The 15403-nt window shown below is 52.5% G+C and overlaps 1 protein-coding gene across 1 annotated transcript; it reads right to left on the bottom strand.

Annotated features, from left to right (window-relative positions):
• Positions 1 to 10102: 10102 nt before the first annotated feature.
• On the bottom strand, positions 10103 to 11208 carry LOC120641859. The gene is made up of 3 exons (XM_039918163.1): positions 10615 to 11208; positions 10448 to 10522; positions 10103 to 10351 (listed from the first exon to the last, which is right to left on the bottom strand). The coding sequence occupies exons 1-3, from the start codon at positions 10906 to 10908 to the stop codon at positions 10184 to 10186; spliced, it is 537 nt and encodes a 178-aa protein (XP_039774097.1). The 5' UTR covers positions 10909 to 11208; the 3' UTR covers positions 10103 to 10183.
• Between the last annotated feature and the right edge of the window lie 4195 nt (positions 11209 to 15403).

The raw sequence follows: 15403 nt of genomic DNA, 5'->3' as shown, positions 1-15403 counted from the left end.
TAGAAGATACTATGGACCTCCTTGGGCATAGGGCTGCATAGCTTGCAAGACGAGCAAGCGCCTTATTCCCTGTGTAGTATACAGGACTACAGAGAGAAGAATCAGATTCGCTTATACCATAGCAATGATACTGCAACTTAGCTGTTTGACGCATGCAGAATCCATTCATGATGTCTGGGACAAAGCGGATGCCCCGGCCCCCTGGGAGATAGACTCAGTTGTTTTGAGTCTGTCTACCATCGAGACTGGATCTTGATCTGCATGGAGGCTTTGAAGCGGATGCTAGGACCCCCTGGTAGGTAGGCTCAATGGTTTGAGGCTGGCTACCACCAGTCAGGGCTTAACATGTGCACCATTTCAAATTTACAGCTTAGTAGCAGGCCCGCGGGACTCATCCCTGACCAGTCCCAGGTTGGTACCAGGTCCGGGGCTCTAGATGCGCAGGTCCAGGTAGCTCTGTGCTTGTTACAGAGTGGTGGAGTGCGTAGGCTTAGGGTACAGGACCAGGCTAAGGCGCTACACAGGGCTCCGGACCACTACAGGAAACATCACGATCTTTCCGGACCTGGCTTCATCGCCCCAGGCCTTTCGCATCAGTGGGCAAGGTCACTTTGTTGTACTCGATCCTTTGAGATATAAGACTGGACATGTCGTGTTGGACTTAGGAAACCAACTCTTGAACTGGAACGAGGTCCGGGCCTCTAATTACCCGGCTCCAGGTACTAGAGTACTCGTTACAGGGTGGTGGAGTGTGTAGGCTTTTGGGTACGGAACCAGCTAAGCGGCTACACAGGACTCCGGACCACCCCAAGAAACAAGCACCCGCTCTCCAGAGTAAGTCCCTAGGGGCCCGAATCCTTCTCCAGCAGCAAGAGGGTCCGGATCTGTACGGCAGTCCAGCAGCTCAATGCAGATCTTAGTTGTAGCAACAAGAGTTGAGGTCCCCGCGGGGGTTAGAAACTTGGAGAAACGAAACGCTAAGATTAACTTGACACAAAGACAGAACTAGGAGAAAGATTTTTCCTTTGCAATCTCGATGTACATGGCTTGCGCGATGGATGCCAGAGGCCGGGTTTACGAGGTCGGACCTCTACCGTTCTGAGCCGCGCGTTAGCCGACGGTGCGATGGATGCCAGAGGTCGGGTTTACGAGGGTGGCCCCCAACCGCTCTGGGCCGCACGCTAACTCTATCTTAATTACAAAGGAAAAGTTTATTTCCCTGTTCTGCCTAGGTGTAAAACTTACGCAGATGCTCTATATTCCATGGGTTGGGCAGCGGCACTCCATCTTCTGTGGCGAGGAGAACGCATCCGGGCCGGCATACCTCTGTAACCCTGAAGGGCCCCTCCCAGCTGGGGGAAAGTTTGTGGAGCCCTGCTCGGCTCAGGATCCGTCTGAGGACGAGGTCGCCAGCCCGGAGCTCCCTGCTGTGCACGAACCGTTGATGATAGCACCGGAGCGCCTGGTTGTAGCGTGCATTTCGGATTGCTGCTCGCCACCTTCGCTCGTCAACGAAGTCCACGTCGTCGCACCGCAGCTGCTCCTGCATGGATTCGTCAAAGGCCTGGACCCGTGGTGAGCCCAGGTGAATTTCTGGGGGAAGGCATGCTTCAGCCCCGTAGACCAGGAAGAACGGAGTCTCCCCGGTGGCTCGGCTGGGTGTGGTCCGGTTGCCCCATAGTACGCACGGAAGCTCGTCAACCCATTTGGCACCATGTTTCTTCAAGCAGTTGTAGGTGCGGGTCTTGAATCCCCTGAGGATTTCTGCATTCGCTCTCTCAACCTGTCCATTGCTGCGGGGATGTGCTACGGACGCAAAGCATAGCTGGATGCCGATGTCCTCACAGTACTCTTGGAAGAGTCTGCTTTTGAATTGGGTCACGTTGTCCGCGATGATGCGGTTTGGGACGCCAAATCTGCACACAATGGACCTGAGGAATGCGACTGCTGATTTCTTAGTGATATTCACCACAGGGGTAACCTCCGGCCACTTGGTGAACTTGTCGATGGCGACATAGAGGAACCGTTACCCGCCGACAGCCCGGGGAAACGGCCCCATGATATCCACACCCCACACAGCGAATGGCCATGAGGGCGGAATCATCTGCAGAGCTTGAGCCGGGGTGTGTATTTGCTTTGCATGGAATTGGAATGCTTTGCAGGACCTTACCAGCTCAGCCGCATCCTGGAGTGCTGTTGGCCAATAGAAGCCATGCCGAAAAGCCTTGCCAACAAGCGTGCGAGAGGAGGAATGACTTCCGCACTCGCCTCCATGGATCTCCGCGAGCAACTCGCGGCCCTCTCCCTGGGAAATGCACCGCATGAGGACACCGTTGGCGCCGCGGCGGTAGAGATCCCCTTCTACCACCGCGTAGCGTTTTGCCAATCGGACTATGCGCTCAGCAGACATATCGTCATCAGGGAGGATGTTATCTTTCAGGTAGTCCCGGATCTCGGAGATCCATGCATCGGGAGCTCCCAGAGTAGGTGGGGGTGGCTCTGTGAGGTCACCAGGATCCTCAACAGAGCACACAGCCCAGGCCGAGCGCCATAGGTGGAATGCTGCCGGGACCGCTGGCTTCGAGATGCTAGCTTGATCCCCTTCGCCCAGCTCGGCAAGCTGGGCGGTAGGTCTCAGCAGCCGTCTTTCAAAGACACCCTCGGGCACGGATGCCCAGGTAGATGCTCTCGCAGAGAGATCTTCTGCTGCTGAGTTGTGCTCGCGGGGAACGTGTTGCAGTTCCAAGGCGTCGAAGTCCTTCTCGAGCTTCCTCACATGTATGAGGTATTCCGCGAGCTGGGGATTGTTGCAGTTGCAATCCCCTCGGACCTGCTTGATGATTAGCTGGGAGTCCCCCTTCACCAGAAGTTGCCGGACCCCCAATGAGAGGGCTTGCGTCAGGCCAAAGATCAGAGCTTCGTACTCCGCCATGTTGTTGGTGGCCTTAAACTCAAGGTGCACCATGTACTTCAGCTGATCCCCGTTTTGGTCGATGAGGACCACACCAGCTCTGGCCCACTTATCGCAGGCGGACCCGTCAAAGAAGAGTGTCCAGTGAGGCTCGGTGAAAACTGGTGTCCTGATTTCCGGCTCCGGGGGTCCAGCGTTGACGACCGGACCCCCAGAGTTGCTTGGGGAAGGAGTCCACTCTGCTATGAAATCAGCCAGGATCTGGCTCTTGACCGCATGGCGTGGCTGGAAGTCCAGTTGGAACTCTGCCAGCTCTGCTGCCCACTTGGCGATATTGCCTATGGCGTTGGAGTTGTGCAGGATCGCTCTTAACGGGTAAGAGGTCACTACAACAACTCGGTGTGCTTGAAAGTAGTGGCGCAGTTTCCAGGACGCAATAAGTATTGCATAGATAAGCTTATGCGTCTCAAAATACCTATCCTTTGCCTCGTGGAGGACTTCGCTGACATAGTAGACTGGTTTTTGGACGGTCCGGACCCTAGTTACCGGGTCCGGCTCGCCCTTGTCCACCACATCAGGTCCCTGGCCCCCCAGCGGTTCTGGGTTCCCACTGGGACAGGCTCCTCCGGACCCGCTTGTGCGGGATCCGGACCTTCAAGCTGGGGCGAGGCTGACGGGCCCCCGTGTCCAGGGTCCGGCTCACCATCCTTGGCCGGGAGGACCCTGGGGTTCCCCTGGCGGGCTTGCTCCGTCCTTTCGGCGACCAGCACCATGCTGACTGCCTCCGCAGACGCAGCAAGATACAGAAACAACGGCTCACCGGGTTCTGGAGCCACCAATATTGGCAGCGAGGTGAGGTGCTGCTTCAGCTCCTGGAAGGCCTGTTCAGCCTCTTCGGTCCAAGAAAATGGACCGGACCTCCTCAATAGCTTGAAGAAGGGAAGGGCCCTCTCGGCCAGCCTCGATATGAAGCGGCTAAGAGCAGCGAGAGACCCAGTAAGCTTCTGGACGTCCTTGATGCGGCCAGGAGGCCTCATTGCTTTGATCGCCTTGATCTTGGCTGGGTTTGCCTCGATGCCTCGATGTGAGACCAGGAAACCCAGCAGCTTTCCTGCTGAGACGCCGAAGATGCACTTCTCTGGGTTCAGCTTTGTGCGCGTGGTGCGGAGCCGGTCGAAGACGAGGGACAGGTCCTCCACTAGTGTTGACCCTACCTTAGTCTTGACCACAATGTCATCGACATAAACCTCAACAATATCTCTAATTAGATTACAGAAGGTTTTGTTCATAGCTCGTACAAACGTGGGTAAGGCATTCCTTAGACCATATGGCATGACAATGTAGCAATAAAGTCCATCTACCGTTACAAAGGCAGTATGCTTCCTATCCTCTCTAGACATCTGAATCTGGTGGAAACCAGAGTATGCATCTAGGAAAGACAAAAGGTCACACCCGGAGGTAGAGTCCACGATCTGATCGATACGCGGAAGAGGATAGGGGTCTCTTGGACATGCCTTGTTGAGGCTGGTGTAGTCGATGCACATTCGAAGCTTCCCGTTGGCCTTTGGGACGACGACCGGATTGGCCAACCACTCGGGGTGGTGGACCTCCTCGATGAAGCCGGCGTGTAGGAGCTTGTGGACTTCTTCGCGGATGAAGTTCTGCCGCTCCACAGACTGCTTCCGAGGCTTTTGGCGCACCGGCGTGGCGTCGGGGTAGATCCTCAGATTGTGCTCGATCACTTCCCTGGGGATCCCGGGCATCTGTGACGGTTCCCAGACGAACACGTCGACATTTGCCCGGAGGAAAGCGATGAGCGCGTCTTCCTATTTCTCCTCCAGGTTCCCCGCGATGCGGGTGGTCCTGGTGGAGTCCGCTCCAATCTGTACCGTCTTCACGGGAACATGGTCCGGATCGGACGGTTGGACCTTGGGAGCCTTTGCAGGCGCCTTGGGTTGCGAGGTGGACGGATCCTCCTTGGAACGTGCGGCCTCTGCCGCCAGCGCATGCAGTCTCTCAACTGCAGCAACGGCAGCGGTGCGGTCGCCCTGCACGGTGAGGACTCCGGCAGGGGAAGGCATCTTCAAGACCAAATACCCGTAATGAGCAATGGCCATGAAGTGGTAGAGTGCCGGTCGGCCAATGATGGCGTTGAACGGAAGGTTCACCTCCGCAACATCGAACAGAACGCTCTCTGTGCGGAAGTTCTCCTCGGTCCCGAACGTGACCGGCAATGTGATGCTCCCCAGAGGGAACACCGGGTGTGGGCCCACTCCGGAGAATGGGCGAGAGGGAGTCAGCTTGGACTCCGGGATCAGCAGCTGCTTGAACGCTGCATAGCTGATGACGTTGAGGCCAGCCCCACCGTCAATCAGCACGTGATAGAGCCTCACGTTGGATATGACAGGAGCGGTGACTAGAGGTAGTACACCAGCTCCGGCCATATTCTTCGGGCAGTCGGATGGCCCGAAAGAGATGGTGGTGTTCATCCACCTCTGGTGCGGCGCCGCCTTCGGGACCCCCGGCTTCACTGAAAGGACCTCCCGGCGAAGGGTCTTCACGTCCCACCGGGAGACAAGCTCCCAGCTTCCGCCATACATTACGTACAGCTTCTTGCGGTGATCGCCGTTGTCGGAATCGGAGCCGTCGTCGTGATAGACGCCCTTCAGCTCTCGAGCGGGGGATTGGTACCCCAGCTCCTTCTCCCCGGCCGCGGCCCCGCTGTCAGAGGCCTTCTCCTTGCCGGCCCGCTGGCGAGGAGGGGGTGAACCGTCCTTGGAGGACTGCTCATGCCACCCACTGACCCGCTTCGCGAGCTTCTGGATCTCGCGGCAGTCAGCGGCGCTGTGGCGAGCGGTGGGATGCACTGGGCATGGACCTCCGCTTCCACCTTGCGGATGAGGGCGTTTGCCATGTGCATTCTGGCCCCCAGCCGCTGCCGTCGCAGCCGGCGCCGCCGCTGGCGCTGCTGCTGCAACGACTGGTCCGCCAGAATGCGGCTCCCCGCGACCCCGGTTCTTATTGTTCTTCTTCTTGCCACCGCCCTGAGCGGTAGCACTGGAGCCACCAGCCTTGGTGTCTCCGTCTTGGGGGGCTGAGTGCCATGCACGGCCCTCGGCGGCCCTGGCACACTTGTCTGCCAGGGAGAAAAGCGTAGTTACGCTTTCCACCTCGTGCGTCGCCAGCTTCTCGAGCATCTTCTCATCACGTACCCCCTGGCGGAAAGCAGTGATAATAGATGCATCTGAGATACGAGGAATGGTACCCCGTACCTTGGTGAAGCGCGAGATGAAGGCCCGGAGCGTTTCCCCGGGTTTTTGCCTCACGGCGGGAAGGTGTGCCTCCACACCATGCTGCTGGTATGCACTGGCGAAGTTCGCTGTGAACCTCGCACAGAACTCTTCCCAGGACTGGATCGTCCCAGGTGTGAGGTTCATGAGCCAGGTCCGGGCTGGCCCAGACAAGGCTACATGAAAATAGCTTGCCATGACGGCGCCGTTACCACCAGCCGCTGTGATGGCGGTAACGTACACCTGCAGGAATTCCGACGGGTTAGTAGTACCGTCGTACTTTTCCGGCAGGTGGGGGCGGAACTTGGGTGGTCACGCCACGGCGCGGAGGTGCTCCGCAAGTGCAGCATAGCCCACCCCAGCCACTGGTGCGCCTGACTGTATCCGGGCGTTCACCGGAGGCCTGGGTACCACCGCGTCCAGATCAGCATTGAGGTTGCGACCCTCAATGTTGAGACGGCGCTCTCGCGCCCTCTCGACGGAGATGCGGGCATCCTCTCCCGCGCGCCGGCGGTTGAGCTCCGCCCGCAAGTCTTTTGTTCGTGCCCCCCTCACGGTAGGGGAGCGCACAGACGCCGACGCACCGCCCTGACGCTGGTGGTAAGGTACCACCGCGTTGCCGGGCGGAGGTCGTTGCCCAGTCCTTACAGAACTGGGGGAGGCCTGAGCCAGGTGGAGGAGACGGTCAACGTCGTCCCGCCACTGCTTCAGGGCGTCTGGCGAGGCTGCCTCAGCCGGGGGGTTGCGAAGCAACTCCCTAGCCGCTGCCAGCGCTTCGCCGCTCGCAGCCTGTGAGGGGGTCCTTGATGGGCGCCCTGACTCTTGCCGGCGAGCGGCGCGCGCCGCCGCCAACGGTGGCTGCTCCACAGGCACAGTTGCCCCTGGAGCAGGAACGCGAGAGGCATGTGGCGTGGAGGACGCCACACCCTCCGTCATCTCCACGTCGTCCACGCGAACCATGGGGACGAAGAAGAGATGAACTGCGACCAGCTAAATGGCCCCTACCTGGCGCGCCAAATGTCGTGGTGCTGCAAACCACAGCCGGGTGGCGGAAGGCACCCGCCTAAGCCCAGAGGGTGTGTACTCGGGGGTTAGCTAGTCTAGATTGATCTCACTCAAGAACACGATGAACACAGCAGGATTTAGAGTGGTTCGGGCCGCCGGAGCGTAATACCCTACGTCCACTGTGTGTTGTATTGCCTTCCCACGAGAGTGAGAAGGTTGGGAGAGCTTGAGTCTGTCTGGAGATGATCTTGTGCACAGCGAGCGTCTCCCTTTTATATCTCAAGGGGGCGCGTACACAGCTGTTGGGTCCCCGACAGGTGGGTCCAACGTCATAGTATAAAATAACGTACTGTTCATATATTATAGCGTCACAGGCAAAGGAGATCTCTCCTCTGGATTCCTTTGCCTGCTCCTGGAGTTCCTCATCCACCATGTCCTAGCGCTGTCTTGTCGGGTCGGCGCCAGATGCAGCTAGTGGCGCCGCCCGCCACGTTGCTTAGGCGGGCGGTGTAGCTTGCGGCGTAGGCGGCATGATGAAAAAGTGCCGTGCCGTCGTATCCATTTAGTGCGGCAGATGGCTCTGCGCGGGTGCGGCGCAGGCGGCTGTACTGTGCACCTTGGTAATACGCGGCGGACAGCGGGGCCTGGCAAAAGCTGTCTCGTGTTCCGCGGCGGCAGAGCACGCCTTGTCCATCAGCATTAAATGCAGTGGGCGAGCGAGTCTTCCAGCGGAAGGCTCGCGCTCGAGCCGGCGCCTCCGGGCCACGTGGCGGCTCCGGACCCCTACGCGGTAAATGGGGGGTCCGGCGGGCGTAGGAGGTCCCGGACCCCTATGGGGTCCGAGGTCTCGGCTGTCAGCTCGGATCTTCCCTTGTTTAGAGGCACGTGGCGTCTCCGGACCCATCCCCAGGCGGGGAACGGGTCCGGGGCCGTTGGCCTGGTGAGGGAAGAGCCTGGCCTGTGGGGCCTGGCTACTCCGTCCTTTCCACGCAGTTACGGATAACTACGCGGGTCCTTCCTTGCCGCTGTAAGAGTGGGGATCCCTGCTACAGGGTACCGACAGGAGTATTATGTTATGTTTAGTCTCTTGCCACCTTAACTAGGAGAAGGGTCTATCTAAAACTTTCTTCTTGGGTCAACGATGAGTAAGAAATTGACAGTGGCCTTTCAGTTCGGCATCGGCAGTTCTCAGTGGCCTGCGATTAGATTCTCACTTCAGTATGTCCCAAGGTCACCTACTAATTAGTAATTACAGGTAGCAATGTGAGACTCAACCATGAATCCCTTTTAGATAGAGAAGAATCGTATGCTTGATGTCCTTCAGCTTGGTAGTAGCCAATATTCCAAATTCTATCTTGGCATATGCATCAGTATTTTCAGTTAAAATAAAGATACCCTTATCTGTTTCTGCCTTTTGTCATTTTTTCCTTCTTCCTTTTTTTCAAATGATACATTTTCACCTTAAATATCATTGAAATGCCGGCCCTATTCCTATTTTTCGCACTTTTAGTTCAGTTGTCAACCAGACTCCTGAAAGTGACTGTATTCTAAGGAAGTTCCCAACAGCTGTAATGCTTAAATCTACAAATGCAAGGTTGTCACTGAAAAGTCCATCAAATATATGAATACTGAGGATGCCAGTCAGACATGGCAAGTGGGTTTTTTTAATTAAATACTTATCCAATGAGCTCTTCTACAGAAAGGACCATTTGGAAGCACTAGGGATGTATAATGGAACCAAAAAAAATAGTCACCACTTGTGAAAAAAAGTAACGCTGCCTTTTCCAGCTAGCTACTCAGTATAGTCGTCTTGGGTAACGACTGCACAGAAATGTGCCATGCAGTGTGCATATTTTATCTGGACAATATAGTAAACTAGTACTTGAGTCCATCTTTTGTTCTGTTCTGCGTCTAAATGTTAAAGGGGTGAAGTTGGTTGTCAAGCTTTCAGAACTTAGTATGCAGGCATTACAATCAGAAAGGTTCATGTTCTTTCGAAGACTTGAAGGGCTTATGTAAATTCCAGTAAGATTAATGTGAAGCATATCTCTGGGACACTCGTGTCCTTCAAAATGCCAAAGCTTGGTACTATTTAGGAGAAATTCCTTAGAATAATCTTACATTGTCCAGAATTCAGGGTCCACTTGATGCTAACCGTCTCCTTGTGATAGCACATGCAAATATCTTATTTTGATAGAGAAATGTGTTGCTAGTTGCAACCTCTGCAAAGGGTATATAAATCATTGAACTCAACTTATTCCATGAACACTAAATTACTTATTTTTGTTTAGTCAGGACTTCGTATTTGTGGAAGGTCAGAGACGCCGTTACTGCTTATTCTGACTGATTAAGCAGGTTTTTGGTACTAGCCACTCATTAAAGAAATGTTAGCTTCCAGTGTCCTAAGGTCACTATTACAGCTTGCTTCTAGGTGGTCATCATATTACTGACGTGTGCACAAACATAAAGGGATTCCCTAAACATGTGGTCTGTAAACTGAGTCAAGCAGCCAATCATATCATTAAATTATTAATTGTGTGATTCCCACCCAAACTACGCTGTTACATACTACTAACTGCTGAGTTAATCACCTGCATTTCAGTTTGATGGGCATATATACCATAGAAGTTTGAGAATTCTGTCTGCTGAAATGAGGTATATGCATACATGTTTCGAACTTGCAAGCTATCAAGGAGTTACACTGCAGGGTTTCCCTGAATTCTGTAATTTAATACGTTACTGCTCATTGAAACTATATTCAAAGTTTTTCTCACTGCCATGAACTCGATTTCTTGTGTTGCTTGTTTGTTTTTTTCCCAATAGTTGAGCTTTTCTCTGTTTTTGAATGGTATGATCAGTAGAGCTCAACAGCTGGATGGGAGTAGGTTCTCTTAGCTGACAGAAGAGCGCGATGTATGAACTATAATATAATTGGAGTATACAATTACATTGAATACTGGTAGTACATGAACTGTAATCATCCGAGATAGTTTATCAACATGGAGATAGGGGCCAAGCAAAGCCCTCTCTTCCTTAGCTCATTGCTCTCATACAGTGCCTTCTCATTGTTACTATAACTATTGATCAGTTGTTGATCTACTTTCATCACCTGCTGTTGCGAACCCACTGCTTCCAAGTACTTGGCCTGCAATATTCCAAGAGCACACAGGTGTAAGTAAAACAAGGGGTAAGCAACCATCAACAGCAAAAAGGAAGAGAATAGACTGTTTCAGAAGCATACCAGGTGGGGCATGCTGAACTCTTTTGCATCCATGGTTGACATTGCCTTGATATCAAAATTTACCATGGTAGCTACCTGCGCAACAACAAACCGCACAATTACGTCAGAAGACAAGCTATGCAATGCTGTTATTTGACGAGCTATAAACTAGCGAATCTTTTGCTAACCTTTTGGCCAGCTGCAGAGGAACAGGCAGTGTCCTGTAGAGACTCATCTTCCTCTTCGTCGTCATCGCACATCAGCTCGGACGTGATGAAGGAGACATCATCGTCGAAGGAATCGAAGGAAGAAGAGAAGCCGGAGGAGAAGCTACCGCCAGAGACTGCTGCTTGTTGATCCATCTCCCTGTCCTGTGGTGTTGCCAGGAAGTTTGCGATGTGCATCGCCCAGCTGCTCTCGCCGGCGGACATGGTGGATGTGGGTGCTGGGCTGACGCATGAGGAGGGCGGTTTGTTCTCCATTGCGATCAGTGCCTTTATGAACGAAGTAGCAGAAGAAGAGAAGGAGCAGAAGCAGCAAATTTTTCTTCTCTGCTGTTCTTCTTTGGTGCCTCTGGATTTGGAGTGAAGGCTCGCTACAATCCGTGGGTATATATAGCTCTAGGGAAGGAACGGATATGGCTAGTGGTAGCTGCAGTACATGAGTATGAAGATGAACTGTCTGTCAGTGGGAATACAGTTGAAAAATCCCTCTCGGAGAATCTCCCCGTTCGCCTACTTTATTCTGTAATGATCGAGTATTGTTGTACGCGCAGTAGCATATGGTGTATATTGTATGGTTGTTATGAAAACTATATTATAGTGTAGTGTACTCTTTGCAGCTGATTATTGAACCGATGAGGCCGTTGGGATGGCCAATTGCAATCGGCATGTATGGACTTCCAGTGAGAGGTCCACTTCACCTGCTGCTGCTGCTTTTAATTTTCGTCCAGATGAATCCGCGTTGCCTTTTTGCTGGCTTTCGATCTGAATTTAAAATGAGTTTTTTGTTATCCCATATGGCGCATATAGTACACTTCATGATTCATGAACTCGATCGATCGAAGATGAGCAGGAGGATGTGGATGAGTAGTGGCGCGGGATATGATGTGGCTTAACTACGAGCCGGATGTGGATTAAAGAATTGAGCTGCAGTAATGGCGAAAAGTTGCCGAGGACGACGGAGCGCAAGATCGAATCAGGAGGCGAGATTCATCAGAAAAGGCGAGGGAGATCACGACACGCGGCTGTATCTGTACGTGGCGATCGTGCTGGTAAGAGACGGGAGAGTTTCTAGACGGGGGAAGGAGATGGAGATCCGGCCGGGTCACGTCATCACGTCGGCGACCAATCCGATCGAGCACGTCCGCCCCTCGCGCCACCTAATCCGATCCGGCGGCGATCGCATTGCACGCGACACGCAACGCAAGGATACGATCCCAACTCTAGAGCCCAAGTTTAATCTCCGCAGGAGCAAAATCCTTTTCGGCGGATACACACGTGTCGCGAGCGCGCTCGTCGTCGTAAGATTTTGTGGCCTGATCGCGCAACACCAAACGGATCAGAGCAGCAGCAGCAGCAGCAGCTCGATCGAATGCTCGGCGCATCCATGCCGTGCGTGTGCGTGCGTGTCCAACTCGGCAGGGAGAGGCGACACCCTGTTGATCTTGACCGCCGCCGGCCAGGTGGCAGTGGCACCATGCGACCCCATGTGGAAGGTATGTGTGCCCACCTGTCAGCCGCACAGCTAGCTAGCTCGGCGGCGGCCGAACCCCCAGCTGCGCGCGCACAGGCCTAGGGGCGTAGGGCGTAGGGCGTAGGCATAGGCGCCTTCTAGCATCGATGGATGATTCGGGCGTTGGCGAGTCAGCCAACGCCCGGACGACGAATGTGTGGCTCTTTGTTCTCGCGTCCCGAGAGATCGCCGGCGACGGCGACGGCGGCTTTAACAATTCCGTAGTAGGATCCCCTCTCGGCGCCGGCGGCCGGGGATCCGCAGGGATTTATCTTGTTTATTTGCTGCCGCCGCTGAAGTGATGGATGGGTTCTAAAAAGCCACATCATGTGTGTTGTGTTTAGTTAACGACCACGAGGAGCTCGATCTCGGAAGAGGTTATTATCGATCGATCAGGTGGGTAAACCCCGCGTCAATGTCACATCAGGTCTCGCTCAGAGGTGGCCATCTGCGTGGATTCAGGTAGGCCAAGAGATCGGCATGTACAGTGTCCTACTAAGGAGCATCAACTTTTTTTAAAAAAAAATACAGATACATACAGGCGTAGATTGTATACATATATTTGTGGTCCACAAGTCTGCCACACCAGGTTCAACCAAGGTAATCTGTTACGTCGTGGCCCCCATTGCGTACGTCATGCACGCATCACTGCTGACTTCATCCGTCGTCACCTCTCCCGTCTCACTAGGACAGGACAGCCATCCATCTCTCCTCGTCCCCGGTCCGCGCATGCTTTGGAGGCACACAGCTCTGTTTCCAACGGCTAACGGCCAAATCATCGTGATATCATGCATAAAAGAGCTGAGCTAACCGATCATGTGCGTGACTTCTATTAGCAAAACTGGTCATCAGCTAAAGTCACCACGAGCTCAAATGCGCGCGGATCTCCCTTGATCTCGCGCACCTGTGCCCTTCTCATGCCCTCTTGTACGTATCATCAACTGTAAATCCTCACTTGTACTATAATTTTAGTGCCACAATCTTCATGCAAATTAAGCTACTAATGACGTGCTCACCATCGTAGCCTTACAAGAGTTATTTCAACCCATAAGTGGTTGCAGGTGCCACCTACTTAACTTTGGCCTTCGTCAACAATTCATATAAAGATTATTATACGGTATATTACTACATGCAATTGGGTCACGCAGTACGGCAGTAGTCGTCTACGGTCACTCTAAATTTTGACAACTCCAAATCCATCTTCAAACTACGAATTTAAAACCAAACGGCGACACAAGAAAAACTCTACGTTTTTGTTCATATGAAATCGTTCCGATTCAAAATAGCACTTTGCTGTTATTTTTCATGTGTACGAATTGCAGAAATATTAATGTTCAGACTTGGGGAGAAGATGGACCCAACCAGCGCGATTTTTTTTATTTTTTATTTTTGTTTTTTACAAAAATATATTTTCGATTTGGAAATTTACAGGAATATACCCCGGCCGCCCGGCTGCCGGGCGGCCGGGACCTGGCCGCCCGGCAGCGGGGCGGCAGGGGCTTTTGTGAAAAAAAAATCGCGGAGAAAATTGCGCAGAGGTCCCTGGGGGCCGGTCGCCCGGCAGCGGGGCGGGCGGCCCCCCCAGGCCGCCCGGCAGCGGGGCGGCCGGCCCTGGCCGCCCGGCTGCAGGGCGACCGGATCTCCCACCCTTATATAAGGGTTGGCTGGTCCCCCACCCCTCATTTGCATCACTAAAATTCCAGAAACCAAGAAAAAAGAGGGAGGGAGGGAGAGCGGCGAAGCCCTGCCGGATTTTTGAGCTAAAATTCCAGAAACCAAGAAAAAAGAGGGAGGGGGGAGAGCGACGAAGCCCTGCCGGATTTTCGAGCCGGCGACTGCAGGTAACCATAATTACATTTCGTTATGTATGGATATGTATTTGCACCAGATTGTAGCATGTAATATTACGAAGGTATTTGTGTAGTAAGATTTCTTAGTTGTAGTTCTAAATGTGTAGGTTGGTTCAATTAGATTGCTCACTGAATGTAGTGTACTGAAAATAGAAGGGTAGTTACGAATCATAAATTTTCGGTTTGCAATACAGTTTTGTAAACAATGCTACGATTACAAAGCAGATGCCTAAGGCGTTTGTACTACTAGGTACTTGAACAATGAAAAGCATGGCATGTGCAACACGATAAGCTCGTGTTGTGAGTAAACCTAACATGCCTTAGGAAATGTAAAATGCCGGGATTACATGGTAGTGCTGTACTGAGTGCACCGGGGATATTTTCCCTTCCTAATAGTTTTAGACCCTGCTTCCTTAGCACGGCGGGCCCTCTCTTGCTTCCTCTCCCTATCAGCTTCACGTTCCTCTGCCTTCTGACGTTCCACTTCTGCAATCCTCTTCTGAATCTCTTCCTGGTTTTTCTTGCACTTCTCCTCCATCTGTTCTTCATGCAACATTCGTTGCCACCTTTGTGCAGCCCACCTTGCTTGACGCTCCACGTGGTCCTTATCATGCTGAGATTGCTCGGTGTCTAACCACTGCACGAAATCACATAGAGGCGGTGGAGTCTTTCCCCAAATCATGTTAGAAGTCATTACTATATCTGAAAGTGACAAACTCTGATAGTGTTTTGTAGTACCTTTGCTCGGTCCTTGCCGTAATGCTTGGGCGGGTCGTACTCGTAATTCTCGCACATAAAGAATCTCTTGCCAAAGTCGTCCCCCAAAACCCTTGATTTCATTAGTTTGCACAAGGATCCGCAAAAACACATAGGCACCTGGACTCCTTAGGGGATTGTTTCCGTCACCTTACTCCATGGAATGTAGGTGGATCCTGAGGATGCCATGGTGTTGAGCCCTGGTAATCACAAGTGAGCAATCAGATTGCTAATATACTATATCAACGCTAATCATTATCAGTAACTACACCTAAATGTACCACTAATCACTCCTAATAATAATTAAACTGATTGCTAAACTACTGTTTCAACAAAATACTTTCTACAATTTTCTAACAAAATACATTCTACAATCTTCCAATTTTTAAGACTTTCTAATATTTCTCTAACAATTTTCTAGTACTTTCTAATACTTAATCTAACACTAAATGTACTGTATCAACGCTAATCATTACAAGTAACTGCACCTAAATGTACCACTAATCACTCCTAACAATAATTAAATTGATTGCTAATCTACTATTTCAACAAAAATAATTACAACATAATCTATTTGTAAAGCGTAGAAGAATTTTGGTTACCTGCAGTCGCCGGCTCGAAAATCCGGCAGGGCTTC

Source organism: Panicum virgatum, chromosome 7K (genome assembly GCF_016808335.1).
Source record: "Panicum virgatum strain AP13 chromosome 7K, P.virgatum_v5, whole genome shotgun sequence".
NCBI classification, from domain to species: domain Eukaryota; kingdom Viridiplantae; phylum Streptophyta; class Magnoliopsida; order Poales; family Poaceae; genus Panicum; species Panicum virgatum.
This window is presented reverse-complemented; position numbering and strand designations above follow the sequence as displayed.